This window comes from Felis catus, chromosome A1, assembly GCF_018350175.1.
Source record: "Felis catus isolate Fca126 chromosome A1, F.catus_Fca126_mat1.0, whole genome shotgun sequence".
Taxonomy (NCBI): domain Eukaryota; kingdom Metazoa; phylum Chordata; class Mammalia; order Carnivora; family Felidae; genus Felis; species Felis catus.
The window spans coordinates 141,100,702-141,124,557 of record NC_058368.1 but is presented as its reverse complement, the minus strand read 5'-3'; the positions used below and the strand labels follow the sequence as shown (position 1 = coordinate 141,124,557).

The window sequence follows — 23,856 nt, the reverse complement described above, 5'->3', positions numbered from 1 at the left end:
AGAAGTATTCATGCCCCACTCCTACCCCCCAAAATTGAGCATAATGTGATCAAACCTCTAAATCTAATAACTACAGGTTTCTAGCAAACACAGAAGGCACAAAAACACATTGGATGCGCTCCAAGCATGCAAAAAGTAAAATGTAAATGGGGGAAAATCCACAGGACATACAACCAAGGGTCCTCAACAAATTAATTACAAATATAAAGATAGAAGGATAGGAAACCTATAGATTAAGAGACTTGAGGGACTTATCAATCATTTGTAATGGGTGAATTTTTTTAGGATACCAACAAACTGTAAAAACAAGTAAAGCAAGTAGAAAAATTTACTGATATTAAGTAGTTGCTATAGACTGAATGTTAATGTCCCTGTCAAATTTTATGATGAAATCCAAACCCAGTGTGATGGTATTAGGAAGGAAAATTTTGGGGAGGTGCCTAAGTGTTGAGGGTGAAGCCCTCATGAATGCGATTAGTGCCTTTACAAAAAAGATCCCAGAGAGTTCCTTCTCCACTCTGCCATGTGAGGTCACAGTAAGAAAATGTCTATTTATGAACCAGGAAGCCATTCCTCACCAGAAACGGAACCTGCTGGTGCCCTGATCTTGGACTTCACAACCTCCAGAACTCTGAGAAGTAAAGTCCTGTTGTCCATAACCACCCAGTCTATGGCATTTTTGTTACAGCAGCTCTAACTAAAACAGCAGTCATTCAATTTCTGGCGTATAATGGCTTTGTGGGTTGTTGGGTTTTTTCAAGAATTCTTTTAAGAATTTTTTTAAGAATTTAAGAATTAAGATATATGCAGAAATATTTGTAGACAACAAAAAAAAACGAGCACCTAAAAGAAACAAGACACACCCCTTTAGTGCCTTTGGAGGTGAACTAGCAGAATGAAAACAGGGCAGTGTCACAGCATCGCTCTGAGTCCCTCATGGGCCCTGCACCCCAGCTCTCTCCCTCACCTCCTCAGAACACCAACCATCAGGCAGGATAACCACTCCCTGAGGGAGTGGCACAGGCTCTCCCTCGTCTGCTTCCTCACCCTCTAATTAAACCCGCTTCTCCCAAAAGACACATGTACAAAAGAAACACTAGTTCTAATTCAATTTTACGTTTCTATCACAACACTGTAAATATACTCCAGCTACATAATGGTCTACATACTTTTTTGGGTTAACCCAGAAACCTAAATGCCACATATAACATTGCTTCTATATGAAAATCCTTTCTCAATACCAACTAGATGGCTTACAAAGTATTTTTGTCATATAATCTGCATATAAATGTGAGGGTTGTCTTTTATGTTAAGCCAAAGTATTTCCAGATTTGTTTTTAAGTTTATTTATTTTAAGAGAGAGAGAGAGAGCACGGGCACATGAGTGGGGGGTGGGCAGAGAGGGGGGGCGGGCGGAGAGAGAGAGAATCACAAGCAGGCTCCATGCCCAACACAGATCCTGATTCTGGGTTTGATCCCATGACTGTTGAGACCATGACCTGACCTGATTTTTTTTTTTTTGATTCAAAGTTCTCACCTTTGACACAAGGAAGTGGTTCTAGCCGTTTGTTCCACCTTCTTCCCCCTTCTTGAAAATTTCCACAAAGATGAGGGGTGAATGTGCCTGCAACACTCCACCCTGCCAATGTCCTTAGGGAGGTCAGGATAATGCACCACACTCCCTTCCTTTCACCAGCTCCTCCGAAAGGGATGAAGGCTCCCTGACCACTCAGCCAGCCCTGAAGTCTCACGGTCCTAAGGAGCCATATCACTGCAGAAAGGGGTGCTGGGCTTTGCAAAGTTCACCCAGGGCAACACTCGTGACTCAATAAATGGACAAAGAAGCCGACCACAGAGACAGAGGGGCCTGTGGGGATCCAATGTATATAGGGTCCCAGAACAGCTCGTACATTTGGGAGGAACAGGGCACGAAGCTTCATGAAAAGCCATCAGCCTCAGCCTCCTGCCCCAGCACCGCCTCCCAGAGTATTCACATGGTGGACTCCAATGCTTGCCCCACCACTGACAAAGCTGATTCTTTGCTCTGTTCTACCTTTACGTGGCTACCACTGTTTTGGGAGTCACTCTCAAGGGAACTCTGGGAAGGAGATATTATATCCAGAGTTTGTTATCAGATCGTGGGGGCAAAGAAAAACTTTCAGTTCCAGCTACGGCTCAGATCAAAACACTATTAAGGCTTCTGAAGCATCAACAGATGGGGCAGCTTTTGCTTTCATCACAGCCAGTTTCTAGGCCAAGATTGTCAATCGATTTTGTAAGCTAAAAATGAAGATGAGTCTCATATGGCCCCAAAACCACTCCTAAGTGTGGTTTGGGCTATTGGGTCATTACCAGCCTCCATAAACTGGTACTTTCCTTTCTATGTGGCCTTTGCTCTTACTTGAAGCTCCCTCAGCAGGAACTCGGACATGGACAAAAGCCCCACCGACTCTGAACTCATCACCTTCCAGGTCTACAACTTTAATGTTATTTGTGGATCTGATGTCAGAAAACAGCACTTTTCTTTTTATCCATGTTACCCTGCATGATAGGTTGCTAAAAAATCTCCCATGTGTCTTCCTGTAGAAATTCCCAACATTTGGGGTCTTCTTTCAGTTTTCTGACTCACACAGTCAAGCCAGTCCCAGTAGCTAATCATTACACCTTCCTCTCGGTCTTACATTTATAACATATTGGGTTTTTTTCAACAGTAGACCACAAATGACAGCACCTGAAATGCAGCAATATAAAAAGCAACAGAGCGTATGCAAAATGGCTTTAAGCCCAGTTTGTAGACTAAAGCTTTAGGTTATAGGTTTACGCCAAAGAATTCCACACAGAACCACCTCGAGATGACCCCAAGGCCTCGGTCTTTGAAGGCAGAAGCTTTGTGCAGCTTCTGGATGCCATGGGAGCCAAACCCCAGCTTCCACCTTGGATTGGCAACATTCTACCATGCCGTCTCCTTTGGAAATTCAACAGATACAGATCAAACCCATGTCTGCAGCAGCAGTTTCCAAAGCTTCAGGATAACACATCTATATTTAAATCTAGTTAGTCACCTACATTGGCCAAATCAATCTACTTGTAAGTGGAATAAAACACAAATATGTGTCTCAAAAATGTCAAAATCTAAATAACCAAAATCTTGTTTTAATTACAAAACAGAAATCATAGCAACGGCAAGATTATTGGGAGCTAATATTTGTACGACACTTACAAAGTGCCAAGTACTATGTTCAGTTAAAAACAATGGCAACATGGTCTGCCAAAGCTTCTCCAATTTTGTACACGTTTTACACTCTCCACTCATCTCAAAACAACTACCAGTTCAAGCTAATAGAAGGGATGACAGTGGATGTGAAAAACCTCACCCACAAGGCCCCCCGACTACCACCCCCACCCAACCTGTTTATCACCACTCAGCTCTAAGTAACTCCATAGACAGTTCTAGTAGCAGCCATGCTTACTCGCGCCTTCATGCTGGTATGGGAGACAGTAAAGTGCAGTAGGTGGTTCTGAGTTGGATTCAAACAATCTTCACTCAAATTTCAGTTCTCACCTTGAGCAATTTATCCCCCTGCACAGTATCGCTTTCCTCTTTTGTAAAATGGTGAAGACAATTTTTAGCTCATAGTGTTTTTTTAAGTAGATTAGGTGAAACAATGTTTACGAAGTGGTCTGTAAACAGCAAGGACTTTAACAACGCCTAATATTATTATATGCATTCTACATACCTTGTTGCAAAATGTACAAACCATACATGAAAATTTGAATTCTCTTGGAAATAAGAGATAACCATTAAGTATTCTTTCATTGATGGATTATCCAAAAGTAAAACAGTCTCTTGATTTTTATCACAGCAATCACAAGGTTCTCAACTACTTTTCTGTGAACTGTCCCTAAGGGGGCAGAAAGGAGATCAAAGAAGAGAATGGTAAATGGTAAAGCAACATAATCCTAAATAAAAGCTAGCTTTTATCCACGAGTGGGAAAAGAGAGAAAATGGAGAGGAAGCTATCAAGACCCAATTCTCAATACTCCAACTTGTTAAAAAGTGGTATTTTCCATCAGATGTTTTTTATCAAAACATAAGTACCCAGATTTCCACTGCATTACAGGTAATATTTATTTCTAAAAACGAACTCCTAAGCACATTTGAACATTTTCAAATGTGTTTTCAATACAAGTATTCTTTATTGAAAATATCAGCTTGTAAACACATGGTGAAACTTGTTTATCAACTTTCTGAAGCAGGGAGCAGGAAAGTACAACCTGACCAATAATGTAATAAACTGGCTAAACTGGGTTCCCATTTAGGGTACTTCAACCTTAGAGTACTTTCTCCCTCCACAGCCTCTTCCTGGGCTTTGAGATCAATGGGAGAGGGGACAGTGAGCCAAGGGGAGAGCAGAGACATTTCTATTAGAGACCAAACATTTGTATCCTCCAAAATCCCTATGTTGCAGCCCTAATCCTGATGGTATTTAGAAGTGGGACCTTTGGGAGGTAATGAGATGTAAAGGAGGTCATGAGGGTGGGGTTCTCATGATGGGATTAGTGTCCTGTGAGAAGAAGAAGAAACACCACAGCTTGCTTACTCTCTGGCAGGTGAGGACACAACAAGATGGTGGCCATCTGAAAGCCAGGAAGAAAACTCTCACAAGGCACAGAATCTGCCAGCACCTTGATCTTAACTTTCCAGCCTCCAGAACAGTGTGAAATGTCTGTTATTTAAGCTATCCTGCCGATGGTATTTTGTTATAGTAGCCAAAGGTAAGAAAGTGTCCAAGGAGAGCCAGGGCAGAGAATGAACAAGGAGGAGGACATGTTTGTAGCAATAACTTTAGAGGTCTCCCAACAAGGTAAATGGACATATTTTAATATTAGTCATTACAAAGAAAACAAACAATAAATTAACTGACCATTTAAAAATGCCACTATTGGGGGGCCTGGGTGGCTCAGTCAGTTGAGGGTCCAACTTTTGATTTTGGCTCAGGTCAGGATCCCAAGGTCATGGGATCAAGCCCCACAGTGGGGCTCAGCATGGAGCCTGCTTAACATTCCCTCCTTCCCTCCCTCCCTTTCTCCCCCCCACCCCCCGCCGCCCTTTACCCTCTCTGCCCATCTTACCCATGTGTGTACGCGCTCTCTAAAAGATAAATAAATAAAAATAAAAATAAAAAAGAGGGGTGCCTGGGTGCTCAGGTCATGATCTAACGGTTCGTGGGTTCAAGCCCTGTATTGGGCTCTGTGCTGTAGGTACAGAGCCTGCTTGGGATTCTGTGTCTCCCCCTCTCTCTGCCTACCCCCACCCCTGCCCCCACCCCTCTCTCAAAAATAAAGAACTTAAAAAAATAAAAGAAGAAAATGAGAATAAGGAAAAGAAAGTATCTTCTGATCTTTAAAAAAATAAATAAAACTAAAATAAAAATGTTATTCTTTCAGAAAATTGTCAAAATTGCCCATCTTAATTTGAGCTTACTAGGGCACCTCTAATGATGTCGAATATCTTCTAACATTTGTTACAGACGGCCTTCTTGGTATGACCAGGATATTCTCTATCCTACTCTGGAAAAATCAGCGGGCTCCCTTGCCCTCTGTTTTCCAGGTGTGTTTGGACAAAAATGTCACTGGATGGAGAACAACAGCATGAAGGTATGTACTCCTTTGACTCCCCATGCCAGGCCCAGGCCTCTACTCACTGCATTCCTCCTTAAGACCACACCTTCTGGGGGCTTCCCTGTCCAGTAGGTTTGAGTTCTCAAGTTCCCATAATCATTCCCTCCTGTTACCTCTTCCAGGTGTTAACAGTACCCTCTTCTTCTGGCCTTAAAGGGCTTCCACATCATTTGTTGATTTCCTTTCATCCTGAAGACACATCTGATATAGTCTCTTCATTACATTAGTTTCAATTAAATCCTTGTATATATGCGATCTGTTTCCTGCCCAAATGGCTTGGGTGGCTAGTCTTGCCTCACCTAGTTACAGGGTTTAATCACAGTCCTCTGACTGGTCACTGGCATCTCCTGTCGGTCCTAAGCTCTTTACACTTAGCAGGGGACCTCAAACAGAACCGAAAGTAAACACCTTCTGTTCCCCAATCCGAAGTCTCAACCTAACTTCACAGCAGTCGCCTTTACTGAGCTTCTAAATTCCAGATTTGACTTGTCCATCTAGCCCTGAAAGGCTCACCTGCTCCTCCACACTCTGGACTCTGTCTTCCCACCTGGTTCTATAGGGCTCACTCCCTTCTTCCGATTCTAATTCTTAACAACCCAGTTAAGAAATGGGCAAAAGACACGAACAGACACTTTTCCAAAGAAGACATCCAGATGGCTAACAGACACATGAAAGGATGCTCAACATCACCCCTCACCAACCTGGTACCATAGGGTCTGTTCTGCCCTCACCAGCATGTCCCATCCTGCTTTAGCCCAAGTCCTGACTGGTGGTCAACAGGGTGTGGTTTCTGTAGACAAGTATCACCTCTGAAAGTCAGCATCTTACACTACATTACACTTCCCCGTTAGAAGACTTACTTAACAAAGTCAAAAGGAGAATCACCTGATATTTCTTAAAATTTAGTGTAACTACAGAGGAAGGCAGTGAAAATTAGGAAAGTTTGCTCACTGACTATAATTAACACATTGGAAGAAAGGAGGGGGGACTAAACTGTGATGAGATGAACTATGGCAGAAAAGAAATTTGAGTTTTACTAAATCAATTTGCAAGACTCATTTGGGCTTACTAAACTTTATGCTCCATTTAATAAGGAAAAACTGGTGAAAAGGACTAGCAAGGACTCCAAAAGCTGAGAACTGAATTTGAGCCTGGATCATGCCATGTCAACACATCTTAAACTCCCCCTTGCCTTGCAATTTCCCATCATGCAGGACATGGCCCAAGCAGGGCAGAGACACGCAAGTGGCTATGATGGCAAAGCAAGATATAAGGACTTGCAAACCCCAATGGATCCTGAGGAGAAGTCAAACCTCAAGAAACCAGAGCGGGACTACATGATCTAACACTCTCCCCATTTAGACACTTTACAGCCAACCCTGTAGGCTCTGAGTCCGACTTCATAAACGGGTATGAGAAGCTGCCCATACAGAAGCAAACTACAATGAAGGCGGGGTTTATGACTAATATCTCAAATACATGCAGTACTAGCCACTCTGCTAGAGGTAGCCCCACATAATGTCAAAAGTCAATTCATTTAAAAGCACTGGTTCTCAAAGTGTGGTTCCCAGATCAGCAACACCAACATATCCTCAAAGCTTGTTTAAACTCCCAGTTCTCCCCACAACTATAGGGTCAACTCATCTTCTACAAAGCAGGCAAGAATATCCAATGGAAAAAAGACAGTCTCTTCAACAAAAAGGTGTTGGGAAAAATAGATGGTGACATGCACAAAAATGAAACTAGACCACTTTCTTACACCATACACAAAAATAAATTCAAAATGGATGAAAGATCTAAATGTGAGGCAGGAAACCATCAAAATCCTACAGGAGAAAACAAGGGGCAACCTCTCTGACCTTGGCTTCAGCAATTTCTTACTAGACACATCGCCAAATGCAAGGGAAACAAAAGCAAACCTAAAATATTAGGACCTCATCAAGATGAAAAGCTTATGCACAGTGAAGAAAACAATGAACAAAATAAGGTAGCCTACAGAATGGGAGAATATATTTGCAATGACATATTTGATGAAGAGTTAGTATCCAAAATCTATAAAGAACATAACTCAACACCCCTCAAAATAAACAACCCAGTTAAGAAATGGCCAAAACACATGAATAGACATTTTTCCAAAGAAGACAACCAGGTAGCTGACAGACACATGAAAAGATGCTCAACATTCACTCATCATCAAAGAAATGCAAATCAAAACCACAATGAGATACCACCTCCCACCCATCAGCATGGCTAAAATTAATAACACAAGAAACAACAGGTGTTGGTGAGGATGCAGAGAAAGGGGAACCTTCTTGCACTGTTGGTGGGAAGGCAAACTGGAGCAGCCACTCTGGAGAACAGTACGGAGGTTCCTCAAAAAGTTAAAAAGAACTACCCAACAATCCAGCATTTGCACTATTAGGAATTTACCACGATTTCATATATTGAAAAAAAAATTAAAAAATTAAAAAATTTAAAGAAAGGAATTTACCACAGGATAGAAAAATAGAGATTCAAAGGGGTACATGCACCCCACTGTTTATAGCAGCATTATCAACAACAGCTAAACTATGTAAAGAGCCCAAAGGTCCACTGACTAATAAATGGATAAAGAAGATGTGGGGGACACACAACCACACACACACACACACACACACACAGCAGAATATTACTCAACCATCAAAAAGAATGAAATCTTGCAATTTGCAATGATGTGGATGGAGCTAGAACGTATGCTAAGCAAAAGAAGTCAATCAGAGAAAGACAAATACCATGATTTCACTCATATGTGCAATTTAAGAAACAAATCAGATGAACACATGCGAAGGGAGGTCGGAGAGAAGAGAGGAAATAAACCACAAGAGACTCTTAATGATAGAGAACAAACTGAGGGTTGATGGAGGGAGGTGGGTGGGGGGATGGCCTAGATGGGTGATGGTATTAAGAAAGGCACCTGTTGGGATGATCACTGGGTGTTATAAGTGATGAAGCACTGATTCTACTCATAAAACCACTATTTCACTGTATGTTAACTACAATTTAAATTTTAAAAAATCCAAATTGTCAGGGCTTACCCAAAGCCTAGTAAATCAGAAACTCTGGGAATGGGGCCAAGCAATCCACATTTTAACAAGCCTTCCAGGTGATTCTGATATACACTAAATAGAGAACAAAAATGACTTTTTCAAAATGGTTTATCCCTCCTCCAAATAACTACCAAAATTATTAGTTTTTATTAATTATCATAAGGTCAGAAAAATATTTTTCCTTTTATATACAATCAATTTGGGTTTGCCCTCACTGATTCAGAAAGCCATGGGATGGATAACATAGAAGTCGTTAGTGACTCAGGCGCACCCTCTTAAAAGAATCCGCGTTAGGCTCTGCTTACCAAAGTTCACGGATATTCACTGAATCCCCAGCATCTACAACGGAGTATGGCACCAACACTGGCTGAGTGAATAAATGAGCATGATGAATAGAGGGGAAAAAAGGGAGTTGGTGATGCTGCCTATCAACACAGAATCATTTGGAAACTAACAAGGTCCTGCGCCTGATCCACAATAGTTAACCCACCCAGAGACAGCTGCAAGTTGACTATACTGTCAAGGCAGACAGTTGTAACTGGCTGCTTCGTCCTGCCTGCCTCCCAGCTGCAGCAGCTGGTATGAGAAAAGAAGACTTACAAGAACCACCTGATCTTCTCAGAGACAGGTTCGACCATCTCCTCAGGAATTCCGAACAAGAATTAGACAACTGGTACAGTATGAGGAGCGGGCATTCTGCAGCCGTCTCCTGCTGGAGTACTATTTTTAAAAAGGCAAACCAGAGGGAGACAAATTACACGGAAGTTGCATTTTTACAGCAATTGGGAGACAAATCTAACTTCTTACCAGAAATGGAAACCCATATGATATCATTGTACTGCATAATGAATTATTAATGCTTGTAATTTTTTTAATAAATTAGGTATTCAGGAAGGTTCCTGTTGACATCATGTTTGACATCATAATGCTTCATCATTCTAAAAGCTTAATGAGATGAATTATTGCTAGAAAAGGGAGAGAGAGAGAGATCAAGCACACATTTTTGCACTCTGGGGAATAGACCAGAGACCAAGCAGATAATGAGAATATGGTTTGGAACTGATGTACAAAGAGGAAATTAAAAAATAAAATAAAATAAACTATGACAACCCACTACCACTGTAAATAGAACCAAATGGCAAAGACTTTATTTTTCCACCTGAGCATTTAGGGAAAGGGGGAGGGGAGGCATGACGAGCAACTATCTCAAACTGTTAAGGCAGAAGAATTCTTATTCTAAAAAAAAAATGGAAGTAAAGTTTTTATAAAATTAACATGGGGCGCCTGGGTGGCGCAGTCGGTTGAGCGCCCGACTTCAGCCAGGTCACGATCTCGCGGTCCGTGGGTTCGAGCCCCGCGTCGGGCTCTGGGCTGACGGCTCAGAGCCTGGAGCCTGTTTCTGATTCTGTGTCTCCCTCTCTCTCTCTGCCCCTCCCCTGTTCATGCTCTGTCTCTCTCGGTCCCAAAAATAAATAAACGTTGAAAAAAAAATTTTTTTTTTAAAAATAATAAAATTAACTCATCCACAAGAGTATGGAACATGTGAATATTGGAAAAGATAATACTACCTTGAGTCACAAGTCCCAAAAGAATACTACTAAATATACTAAAGCAAGTCTGTGATAATAATTCTTTATGATTTGTGTAAAATAGTAACTCTGGTCTCAAATTTAATTTCAAATACACAGTTTCTGAGATCTACACATGCAACTTAGCATTGAATTACTGAACCAGCAGTTTCATTCCCAGCATTCTTAGTAAAGGGTTGGACTTAATTAAGCTCTTATTTGGAAATCCTGTTGATAAAGCAATGTGAGTTAAATTCCTATTCAGGTCAAGCCTTTAACACTTCAGTCAAGCAGCAATGATATTTCTACAAGTTTATACTAGCTGCTAATAATTGGGACTCATTTTCCCTCCAGTTTTTACTCCATTGCTAAGGAGCCTCTTGAGGGAAGTATTAAAACTTGGAGAGTGAATTCATTCATGATTCTTTCAATAAACAAACATGGAATAGCTAAAGTTGCCAGGTAGTAAATTGGGATTCTTGCTACTCTAAAAGGCAAAAATATACATTTTCGCTTACACAACCAAAAAATGATCACAGAGTTCATAAGTTGTCACCAGTCTGAACTACTTCATATCTTCGAATTTCCTGTTCAATGAGAAATCAAAAGCTATTAAATAATTTTTTCTTTTAATGTTTATTTATTTTCGACAGAGACACACAGAACGCAAGCAGGGGAGGGGCAGAGACAGGAGGAAACACAGAATCCAAAATAGACTCCAGGTTCTGAGTTGTCAGTACAGAGTACAGCGCGGGGCTCGAACCCACAAACCGTGAGATCACGACCTGAGTCAGTCGAAAGCCCAACTGACTGAGCCACCCAGGCACCCCAAAAGGCTATTTTTTTAAATAATATCCCTTTTTAATTATTTCACCAAATATAACATTTTAATCCCATTACGTTGCTAATGCCCTCCCCCCACCCCATGAACCAGTGGGCGGAGGGAGGGAAGCTTAACAAAAGAAAAATATAATGTTCAGCACATGCCTCTATAACAAATATTCAACTGATAAGTTGTACTGTCATGAATCCAGGTCTCCAGTCTTTGGATATTCTGTCATCATACAGTTAATATTCAAGAGCTAGAAGAGAAAGCTTATACCTGGTACACCATAGGTACTCAATAAACGGCATTTTCATTATAGTAATTATCATATTATCATATTATGTGATTATTACCAGAGAAATACCACAACTATAAATAAATCTGGTTAAGCTTCGTGTTCAAAATCAGACGCTGTTACGGTAAGTTCACTAAAAGAAGCTTTTGGTCTCCCAGACTGAAACCCTACATGGCACTCTTCACCCTTCCACTGAAGGCTGGCTTTATCCAATCAAGACTAGGAGCCTACTCACACTAGGCCAACTGTTGAACAACTTCTCAAGTGTCAAACATACAATTGTGTCTTTCTCAAATAATCCTTGCAATGGTTCCTAGTAATCAATTGCCCACGTAAAAGCTGCGATTCTAAGTAACATGACCAGTCATAGAGATGTATTTTTTTTCCTTTGCACAACGGGATGTGTCATTGTCATTCTGTTTGCTACAATGATAAAAGGCCCAGTGGCCAGATTTACACAATTAAAACCCTCTTGAATTTAACAGTATTTTGAGAACAGGTGGGCCTATTAAAACAATCGCTTTTCTTCTGTCATTAAAGAAATTGCTAGTGACTGCTTTAATCATTTAAACAATTTTTTCCACTTCCTCAAAATTCCACTCTCCTGTTAGATGAAATGCATGTTCAGAATCTTCGTCTTCAGACAGCTGCACTGCGCTGGAAGCCACTTCCCCTCACTGTAGCTCAGCTGACCCTCCAAACTCACAGCCAGGTTCACCCAATTATGTCCAGGATGCAGCCATCCCCAAGAAGTGACAAAGAACAGGTCTCACTCTAGTCTCCTTCCTCTAGTCCCTTCCTATGTCTCTCCACAAAACACAAACACCCTTATTCATTCACAAATCCCCACACTCGATCCCTGTGGCTAAGACTCCGTGCAGCTTGGCTGGCCTTCCCAGGTGAAACGCTGAATACGAGGCACTATCGTATCCTTGCACCGGGGCTGCACCATTCACCTGCAGGGCAGACAAATCCAGCCCCGTGCTCAGATTTCATTCAGACTCGCCACCCAATGCTCTCAATGATATCCACCCCACCTCCTGAGTTAACGGAGCCACAGCCTTCCGGCCCTCAATGAGAAATCGGCCAACCCACCAGCTTCCCACCGCGCTCTCTTCTCCACCCGGTCCCCCAGAACCAGCTCCCAGGACCCCTCCAGGGGTCTCTTCTGCTCACATTTCCCAGGCCCCCACCGCTCCCACACATTTAAAGTAAACTCCTCCTTAGTGACAACCTCCCAAACCAACCGCGTCACGGCCACTCAACTCCGCCGGAGCCCCCTACTCGTGCTAGCCCCGCCCGGACGGGACGGGCGGCCCCCCACCAGCCTGAGCCGTTTACCTTGACGCTGGTGTAGCTGGTCTGGGTCTCGGCCTCCGCGCTGCTGCAGCAGTGGCGCCTCCGGCCCCTGCAGGTGGTCGTGGCGGGGGCTGCGGAGCCCGCGCTGCTGCTGCCGCTGCTGCCGCCGCTGCCCAGCTCAGTGCGGGCTCTGCGGACGCGGGCGGCCCCGGGGGGTCCAGACGCGCGGCTCCGGGGAATAACGTCGGCGGCGTCGGTCTGGACGAAGAGGCCGTGCAGGGGGGCGGCGGGGCCCTGCGACACGCTGGTGGTCTGGCGGGGCGAGTTGGACTCGTCAGAGTCCCGGCAGTAGATCACGCCGCTCTGCGAGACGTGGATGCTGGGGGCACAGCCCATCCCTCGGCCGGGCTTCCCCGCGCGCCCGCCCGCGCCCCTGGCCGCCCGGACCCAGGGTACCCACGGCCACCTGCAGTGAGGGGGCGGGCGCCTCGGCGGCGGAGGAGGCACCCGAACTGCGCGCCCCCCGACCTGCCTGGCCGCCCCTCCGTCGGACTCGCCGCGGCGGCCCCCGCCGAGCCTCCGGGGGCTGCGCGCGTCACCCCAACTTTCCCTTCTGGGCCATCTTCCTCCCCGAGCAGGAGAGCGCGCACACACAGCGCCCCGCGCGCACCGGCGGCCGCCACCCTCCCTGCCGCGGCGCCCCAAACACGCTCCTCTCGCCTACGGCTTCCCCTCCTCCCTCTGCTCCTCCGGCGCCGCCGCCCAGCTGGACCTCGCCGGGCTCCTGCGCCCGCGGCCCCGGGGCCAGGGCGCCCGCCCGCCTGCACCTTCTTTACCCACTTTCGGTCCGCGCCCGTCCCCCTCCCTCCCTCCCTCTCTCGCTTCCACCCTCCTTCCTCTCCGGGTGCCCCCGCTCCGCAGCCGCCGCCGCTCCGGCCCCACTGCGCCCCTCGGCCCCGCCCGACGCTCCCGGAGCTCTCCCCGGCTGGGCGAGCGTGCCCGCCGCCCCGCTCGGCCCACGGGGCTCCAACGCGCTGCAGCTGGCTCCACGCCTCCGCGCCCGCCCTCCTCCTGCGCGGTCCGAGGCCTCGTCCCTTCTGTACCCGCTGCCCCTCGCGGCACACACTCCGTGCCGGCCCTGAGGGCTGTGTACCCTGGGTAGCACTGCAATATGCTTCTCGCCTTTCACGAAGGAACACATTTTACCGCATGCCTGAGCAAAACACCAAGACGCCCCTCCCCAACAGCCCAAGCCCACCCAATTGACTAGCTTGCCTCTCGGCATACTCAGGGAGTTAAGGAGAGACCTAACGCTTCTGTAGTCCACCCATCACTTCCCCCACATACTCTAAGAGCTGAGTTGAATGGAGTCTGAGTCTTCAGAACAAGTCCATTACATGTCTAACCTCAACATTTGGAGGTTCATGCCAAGGGATGGGAGGCCCTGCAGCGGAAAGAACCCATAAACACACACAAATTCCCCTTAAGATCCATGCAAGGAACATAAAGAAGCCGCCCACGTGGTCCTGGGCTTTCTCCTCCAGAGTTTTCACCTCCTGCTTGGGTGTCACCTAATTTTCACCCTGGCTTCTACCGCATCCAGCCTCCTGCTGTCACCTGCTGCTGCCCACACTCTGGGCTGGGCATTCAAAACTGCCTTCCCTTCTTTACCTGAATGAGGCACACATGAGCCAAGCTCACTCAAGGAGGATAAGAATACCTTTAAAAGCAAGGCTGCCATTCATCCTCCCCATGATTTGAAATGTGGATTAGAGATGCGAGACACCACGGCCATTTATTCATTGGTTCTTGCAGTGATTCCTGGCGGCTGCCAGAGGCACAGGGGAGAAATGAGACGGTCTAAGAAAGAAGTCAATCTAGAGTTGTTTACAAGAGCAAGGGCAAGAACACAGAGTCATGGTGCTAAGTACAAAGGAATAAGTATCCAATTTGAAACAATTTGTTTGGTTCTTCACTTCCTTTCTGTCTTAGTCAACTTTTAAAGTGGCTGAAGACTTCCAGTGACAGCTCCTAACCTTAATAGAGAAGCAAGGTGTCACCCCGCATCTCAAATTCAAATATAGAAAGGAAAAACAACTAATCTAATTCTATCTTTGTTTCTCTGCTTTTCAGGTTAGTACTCCAACTTTTCAACTTTTTAGTCTTTTTTTTTTTTATGACATGAAGAATTCTCCAATTATTGCAGAAAAAGTCTATGCTGTGTTTCTAATGGACAGGCAAATTGCTCATAAAATTTCCGTGCAGGTTGGGTTCCCCAAGACGCTGTGATGGTGTTTAGCAGGCAAAAAGATTTATTAGAAAGCCTTCCTAGAATCACCAACTGGAAGGGAAGGAGGGAGTGAGGCAGGAGAGATTGAGCAGAAGGAGAAACTAAGCTAGAATAAGGTCTTAATGAAAGCCTCAAGCATCCCTGCAGGAGGGGAGGGATTCTGCAGTTGGGATGACCTTTCAGAGTCATCTGAGGCGAGGCTAGGAGGACAGGCCTTTACATCCCCACTAAGTGAATGGTAGGCTATCTCAGCAACGTTGGGCAAGGCCGCTCTCTTCAACTGAACCAATCCCCTTATGAGACTGACAGCTGAACTGAGGGCTTTCGGCCGGCAGCTCTCCCCTAGCTGGAGTGTTCTCTTTTCCCTGGCATCATGCCTTCTTCCTCCACAGTTCCCTTCCAGGCTCCCTGGGTCCATGCTTCCTTGGCCCTATCCATGCCAATAAGAGCACCACATTAAATGGTCGAGACTGAGAAATAGAGATAATCATTCATTTGAAAAAGGCCCGAGCCTCATGGCTGCCACCTGCTCTACTTCCAAGGGACTGTTAAGAATCTGGGGAAACATCATCAAAGTGAAATTATAAAAGCACTGTTCTCCATACCAACACCTGATGTAATGTTAAGTCAGGAGCTAATCATTCCTAAAGCTCATCTATGATTCTCTTATATGTACCCATTTCAGTCATCCTTCAAGGAGTGGCGGCCTTTTTTGCAGTTTAGAGCCATGCTAATTCTCATGCTACAGTGTCCACTTCGTCAGGGTTTCCTCTACGAATGTGGTTACTATATTGAAACCACCCAGAGAAGAGAAAAGGGCCAGTCACTGGCTGAGGCTTTTCAAGGCAAGAAGATAAAACAGAAATTACAAGCAATCTTCTGGTGGAGAGCATTCGAGGCTGAATCACGAAGGGACAAGGTTCCCCAGAAACAAATTTAGGTTAAACTTTCTACATTAAAGAAAGATTAAGCCTTGACAGAGTAGATAACATCAAGGTACCTATCAAATAGTACAGAACGGCTTTAGTATATGAATTGAATACTTTGTACTGGGACCAGTGCCCTTCACTGAATGCTACTCTTCTGAGCAGAAGATGGAATGAGGGAAATGCGCGAAGTATCCATTTTTCCACCTATTCCCAGAGCAGCAAGAGTTCCAGTATCCTCCTCAGACACAGCTCCCACTGCCAACTCTGGCTTTGTAAAAGGAAAAGAAAAAAAAGGTATCCCTATCATCTCCACCAAGTGTTCCCAGTGGGAATGTGTAACCTCCCCCTAGGATTGGCACTGATCTGGTCACTGAAACACGTGGAAGTGTGCAAGTGTGCAAGTGAAGGAGAAATGGCTTCACTGAAATCATTCCCTAGCTTAGCTCTGAGGTCTGAGTTCTTGCTTGGATACGTGATTTCTGGACCGATTCCCATGCCACAATTTCAATGCATTCCAGGACAAAAGCAAAGTCTACAAGCTCAGACACTGCAGATAAAATTTAGGCTCAAGTTACATAATAGGGCCAGAGAAACCAACATTATAAAACAATTAAATTAAGTGAAAAAAAAAATGTAGTTACAGTCAATGTCCAAGAAACAAATCAAAAGAAAGCAACCTAAATCAGAAATGTCTTCAAAAACTAAACCTCAGATATGTCCAGGGTCAGCTGAATGGCCTGTATGTTTTATACTGATGTCAAATAAGAGCTTATTTCAGAATTATGACCCAGAGGCACCGTAAGATCATGAACAATTAAGGTCATTTCCCATTCTAAAATGGCATGACTCTTCCAGAACTCCTCTAAAGAAGCAGAAAATGTGATTAATACATTGTGAATGATTCTTAACCAAAAAGGTTAAAACAACAGCAGCTTTCTGATCGATCTTTAGATAACCAAACATTTAATCAACCAATCAACCTTACAGAGCTTCTGGATTCAAACTACATTCCTAATGGCGGAGCTTTATTGGAAATCTAACCACCTGATAAGTGAAATGAGACAGTGTATTAAGAAGCCTGGTACAGGGGAAGGTTCATTGAACTCCGAGTGAGGAGGGCGAATCCAAAACCTACTGCTGCCTCTTATAGCTGTATAACCTGGGGCAAGTCACTTAACCTTGGGCCCCCAATTTCCTAGGTAATCTCCAAAATCTCCAAATCACCAACATTTGGGGATGCTATGAAATTTTCACTTCCTCTTATTCAATTATTTTAAATTGAGAAGAATGGAATCTTTGAACAGAATGAGTGATGTCAAACCTGACTGCACATCAGAATCATCCTAAGGAATCTGTCAGAAATATAGCAGTTCCCTTGTCCCATCCCTGGGACTTAGATCCAGGGGTCAAGGACAGGTCCAGCATCTGCCAGCAAAGAAAGCAAGTCTAGTGTACCCTTTCTACAGACTCCCCTGGGAACTAGAGTAAAAGTCACATTCCTTATAGGAGCCTACCAAACCCTACCTGATGTGGCCCGTACCTGGCCTTTCTCAGCCCTCTTCCCTCTTGCCCTCACTCTCTCTGCCTCAGGCAGACTGGCCTCCTGGCCGCCTCTCCAGGAAACCTAACATTATTAGCCAGGAGCTCTTCCCTCTGACATGGCGAACTTCCTCACTCTCCTTAAGTCTCTGCTCAGATGTCATCTATGTAGCAATTCCTGTTTAAAATCACAACCCACAAACCCTCCATTGTCTCTCCATCACTCCTGATTCCCCTCAGCCTGCTCTAGTTATCTTCTTCCATGGCGCTTAGCACCTTCCAGCTTATTATATAATTAGCTCCTTTATTATTATGCTGATTGTCTATCTTCACCCACTAGAATATAGGCTCTACCAGGGCAGGAATTTTTTGGTTTCTTAGTCACTGATGGCTCCCAAATTCCTAGAACAGTGCCTAGCACATAGTAGGTGCTAAAATATTTGCTGAATGAATTTTTTTCTCCTATTTCTTCCTCCTTTGCCTTTCTCTTAACTGTTATGACTCAAAAAAATTTTTTTTAACCTTTTAATGAGAGAGTTTTATGTTCTATGCTCTTAGTTTTTAAAGTCAATTTGATCTAGGGGCGCCTGGTTGGCTCAGTCGGTTAAGTGTCCAACTTCAGCTAGGTCATGATCTCATGGTTTGTGGGGTCAAGCTGTGCTGACACAGCTTAGAGACTGGAGCCTACTTTGGATTCTGTGTCTCCCTCTCTGTCTGCCCCTCGCCCATTCATGCGCGCTCTCTCTCTCTCTCTCTCTCTCTCTCTCTCAAAAAAAAAAAATTAAAAAAAGTTTTAAGTCAATTTGATCTAATAATCCTCCTTTTGGTAATATACATCAGAAAAAGCCAACAGAGAGGTGCCTCAGTGGCTCAGTCAGTTGAGTGGTTGAGCCACCACTCTTGGTTTCGGCTTAGGTCATGATCTCACGGTTTCATGGGTGCGAGCCCCGACTCGGCTCACAGAGCAGAGCCTGCTTGGTATTCTCTCTCTCTCCCTCTCTCTCTGCCCCTCCTCCCACTTGCACTGCTCTGTCTCTCTCAAAATAAATAAATAAAATTTTTAAAAAGCCAACAGAATAAAATGATTTATACAAAGATGTTTGTAATACTATTTGCAATAATAAAACTGGAGAGAATACAAACATCAAACACTTAAGGAATGGCTCGAAAAACTACACCAACATGTCAGAACACCACTATTTAACTGTGCATAGATGAAATAATGTTAGGTGAAAAATATGTAGTATATGTAGATTGATTACAGCTATGTAAAATGTGTATCTATCTGTCAAGGCTCATAAGTGAATGTAAAGTGACATAGATGAAAAATAGGAGCTTACTTGATTTCTTTTTCTGAAAAACTTAACACACAAACATGTAAATGAATAAGCATTATGTTGCCTAATATCTCCTCCAAAAAAAAAAAAATTAGCTAAATGTATTTTCTTTCAGGAACTTCCACTGATTTTTTTTTTCCTTCAGACAGAAGATGGAAGATGGAAAAAATTAAAGAAGGAATCAGAGATAGATGGAGACAAAGAGAAATTAAGTGCATACACATTTACAAAAGAAACACTGAGCCAGACACAGTACACAGGCAAAAAGAAAGTGAAAGATAAAGACATAAGGAGCCACTTACATGGTGAAATATTCCTGCCAAATGGGTATACAGATACAGGTCCTTTAAGAATTATACATTTAACTATAAGCGCATCACTTCTTGGACCTTTTGCCATGGACCAAATGAAATTTAGGAGAAGGTTTGGCTCATAGGACAGTTTTCCTATGCCAGTTGTAAAATATGCAAACAGAGAATATGTAACAAGAGATTCAGCCAACATCTGACTTCCTAAGGTCAATATCATTAAATGGAATCCACTGTGCACTGGGCCCTGAATCCATGTTACACAGAAGTGATCCAACCTTCCCAATTACAAGAATACCTCAGGAGGGACTGGCTCAGTGCTAGACACAGAGTCCAAAATATCTTTGCTACTCAACTTCAGAATTCTCCTGGACTCAAATAGGCTATGAGAGATACAACATTCATTTCCAAAAATCTTGTAAATACATTTCACAAGAGTATCAGGCATTAAAATATATATACAAATAAAACACACAGTATAGCCCTACTTCAAAGGAGCTTATAAAGCAATCAGGTAGATGGGACTTACACACAAGAAATGACAGAACATAATACAAGAGTGTTAAGGTATGAGGGCAAAATTGAGTTGTCTGGTCAATTCTTTATAGTAGTTTTGACAACTGGGGAAGGCCTGTTGGAGAAGGGCCATGTCAGCTTTTCAAGTGAGGGAAACAGTATGAGCAAAGGCCTAGAGGCAGAACTAACCTTGGTGGATTCAGAAGACAGCAGATGAGATCACTAGACAGTGTCTCCTGAGGGATGGTAAAATTAGAAGGGGAAGAAAGAGACAGAAGTCCAAAGACCCTGAAACTTCTATACATAGTGGAAATCACTGTTGGTTCCACCATCCGTAAAGAAACTCTGGATTTACAAAACAAATCTATTGTCATACAAAATAAATTTGTGTCTGCCAAATTATTAAATGTTGGCATTTTAAAAAAAAGTACACTGCCTGGGGGCGCCTAAGTGGCTCAGTTGGTTAAGACTCCGACTTAGGCTCAGGTCATGATTTCATGGTTCTTGAGTTCAAGCCCCACATTGGGCTCTGTGCTGATGGCTCAGAGCCTGGAGCCTGTTTCAGATTCTGTGTCTCCCTCCCTCTCTGCCCCTCCCCTGCTCCTGCTCTGTCTCTCTCTGTCTCTCAAAAATAAATAAATGTTTAAAAAATTTTTAAAAAATAGTACACTGCCTGGCTTCATAAATACTCAAAGAGCACTTTGAGTTTTGGCATAGTCAGGGTACAAATTATTCATTCATTAATTCAACCTGCCTTGAGATATACATAAAGCAAAGCACATTTATTTCTACATTAGTGTGCAATTTCCTGAATGTCTCTTGAGTAACAAAAAATGGTCAGATCTCTAAGCATCCTCCTCTGCCTGCATGCCCTTTGCTAGGCATACCGTCTGCTCCAAAAGATTTCATTCCATGATGTGAGGCCGAAGTCATCCGTGCATTCATTAATTCACCAAATATTTACTGAGTGGCTACCATGTATCAGACACTAACTGGGTACTTGGGGAACAAGACAGAAACAGTCTCTTACCTCTATGGAGTTTAGAATATTATGGAGGGTTGGAAGGACAAACAACAAAAGTCTTTGATAGTGGTGAAGCTTGTACAGAGATTTAAAATGTGTTGATGTGACAGAGAGACACTGGGGTAGGGTTCTGGACCTTTCCTCAGAGGAGATGGCATTTAAGTGAATATCCTCAGAAAACCTTATCAAAGGAGTATCATCCTTTTTCAACCATCCATCTGCCCATCTGCAGGGAGAACATCGTTTGAGTACCCACCACTGTGCCAGGCACTATGAGGGACACACAGAAGTAAAATCCTCAGTACTCACTCTCAGACAGTTCCACGGGGAACACAGACATACACACAGAGAAGTGTGTTAACACTTGCTTTGAAAAAATAATCCAAGCCCAGAGAGAAAGATCAGTGTGGGTGGAAGTGATGGTGAGGAGATGGGAGTGTGGCACTTGGAAGAAAGGGCAGCAGTTGAATAAGTGAGAAAGAGGACAGTGCCGACAGGATAACGTGAGCAAAGACCTAGAGGTGGGAGGGCACACACACTGAATGCCCGCAGAACTATCAGTAGACTATTCAAAAGGTGGGTGGTGTAGGGGAAGGGAATAGCATTATTTTGGCTGACAAGGTAGGCTATGACTAGGGAATCAAGCGCCAGATTAGGGAGTTTGGTAAAATCCTAGTCACTGGGAATCACTGAAGGTTTTCAGTAAGACTGTACCTTAAGAGTACTGCTTTACTTCAGTGAACCTGGTTGCATATTCAAGAAGAACTGGGGAAGGCCATCAGGAATAGGGATTAGTAAGGAGCTATAATAAGCCAGGAATGAGATAATAAGGACTGGTATGAACTGGATAGTGTCCCTCCCACCAATTTGTATGGTGGAGCCCTGACCTGCAATGTGACTATATTTGGAGATAGGGCCTTCAAGAAAGTAATTAAGGTTAAATGAGGTTATATGGGGAGACCCGAATCCAGTAGAATTGGTGTCCTTAAGAAGACGAAGAGACACCAGAGCTGGATCTCACTCAAGTGCTCTCTCCTTCTCTCCACACACACACACACACACACACACACACACACACACACACACACAGAGAGAGAGAGAGAGAGAGAGAGAGAGAGAGAGAGAGAGAGAGAAGGTTATGTGAGTACACAGTGGAAAGGCACCATCTGCTCCAGACCTGTGAGAAAATAATTTTATTTAAAACACCCAGTCTACAGTGTTTTGTTACGGTAGCCTAAGCAGACTAAGACTAAGACATTGAGATGATGGAATTTCTAAGAATGGAAAAGAAGGGAAATTCCAGAGACCGTACTGAGAACGAATCCCTGGGACGAGGAGCCGACTGGATGAGGGGCCAGGGAGCCAGTGATATCAAAACCAATTCCAAAATTTCCAGCTTGGATATCAAGGTGCATATGAGAATGGGCAACACAACCAGGAAAAATAAATCTTGTTTAGAAAAGGGATTCTTTACCAGGATTTGCACTCTCTGAGGCCCAGAATCTTGAGTCTAGAAACCAGAAAGTGCACGCCCAACACCAGCACTGACATTTCGCCATCCTCAGGACGCAGCCAGAATGTGAGGGACGTGAGGCCTGGATCCTCTTCTGTGTTCACTGCTGGATCTCTAGCGGTTAAGATCCAGCGACAAGCAGATGTTCAATATTTGTTGGATGAATCATGGACTTTTATGAAGATGACGGATTTCTCTGCCTCCAGGTCCTCCACACAAACAAGCGCATGGCCCCACTTTCCCGGTGTGGCTAAGAAAACAGTCTCTTTGTCCAGACTTCCTTGGGCTTCCCTATGGCATGGTCTACACAGGGATAGGAGTTTCTTGCTTCATGTCTAGATTGCTAACTTCAGTCTTTTGATACTCCGTTTCAAGAACAGCTTTTGAGCCTAGGGATTTTACTTCTTAACTAGCTAAAGGTGCCTCAAGGCTGCAGCTCAGCCCGAGGGCCCTGCGTTAGCACCTTCTGTGGTTCTGATGTCTTAATCCTCTCCCTTTGGCTGCTAGGACTGTGAAAGAAGGTGTTCTAGAAGGCTTTTGGCAGAAAATCTCTTCCTTCTTGGAGTTTGACATTTGCTTAGCAGCATGGCACTTCCCGTGTTACACCATTAAACATCTCCAAGGCAACAGTAGCTGGGGACATGACTGATTACATCTTCATACCTCATATGATGTGGCGTATAATAAATTAAGTCAGATATAGGAGACTTTCTGGGGTTCTCCACACCAGCTGCTGTTCAACTTTAACATACATCAGAATTATCTAAAATATAGATGGCAGAGCCTGAGAATTTACGATTCTAACTAGTTCCCCAATGATGCTAATGCTACTGGTCCCAGGTCACATTTTGAAAACCACTGCTATCCATAAAGATACTGAAAAACAAAAATAACAACCCAAAACTCCTCACCTGTGGTGTTTTATCTTCTGAGCATAATATAAGTTGTGCTAAAACCTGAATGTTGTTACACAAAAGAATGTTGCAAAGCACTATCATCCACAAATGTTTAAGAATTGTAAGGCTGTAGATCTCAAGTAGGTCCCTCCAACCCAGTGACTTCTAAGGACATGTATTCGATAGTCTTCACCCTTCCTGAGACACGGGAGTGGGGGCTGCTTACAGAAGTAAACTGAATGTTTAAGTACACACCAGCAGACTAGGGTGCCTGGGGGGCTCAGTCAGTGGAGTGTGTGACTCTTGGTTTCCGCTCAGGTCATGATCTCACAGTTCGTGGGATTAAACCTGGCACCCAGCTCTGCACTGACAGTGCAGAGCCTGCCTGGGATTCTCTCTCTCCCTCTCTCTCTGTTCCTCCCCCGTGCGCACTCATTCTCTCTCTCAAAATAAACAAATACACTTTTAATACATATATACATACATGCATACATACCAGAACTACCTAATTTTCAGTACAGTGACTTTCCTTTTCTTAATACATGGTGTTCAAGCCTAGGATGACAAAAATCCCCCTAACTTTTACAAACAGTAAATAAAGTTCCAGGAAGCAGAGGCCTGGGGAGTGAGAGAAGGAAGACAGTATGAATTCAAACCACTGTAAGTACACAAAGCAGATAAGATTATTTTCAGAACACTGGTTGAATGATAAAATAATAATAATAATAGTGTCTACCGGTTGGGAGAA

At 43.9% G+C, this 23,856-nt stretch overlaps 1 protein-coding gene across 6 annotated transcripts in view; it reads right to left on the bottom strand.

Annotated features, from left to right (window-relative positions):
* PDE8B (phosphodiesterase 8B) overlaps window positions 1–23,856 on the bottom strand; it is a 267,553-nt gene that overhangs the window by 224,936 nt on the left and 18,761 nt on the right. For 2 of the 6 annotated variants that reach the window (XM_019835832.3, XM_045062396.1), the window contains exon 1: window positions 12,799–13,574. The exons of 2 other annotated variants lie outside the window; for them this stretch is intronic. In XM_019835832.3, coding sequence (XP_019691391.3) covers window positions 12,799–13,152 — 354 coding nt within the window. In that variant the 5' untranslated portion in view covers window positions 13,153–13,574. Of the gene's footprint in view, window positions 1–12,798; window positions 13,582–23,856 lie in introns of those variants that run through there. 2 more of the 6 variants (XM_045062402.1, XR_006601142.1) reach the window with 2 other exon arrangements.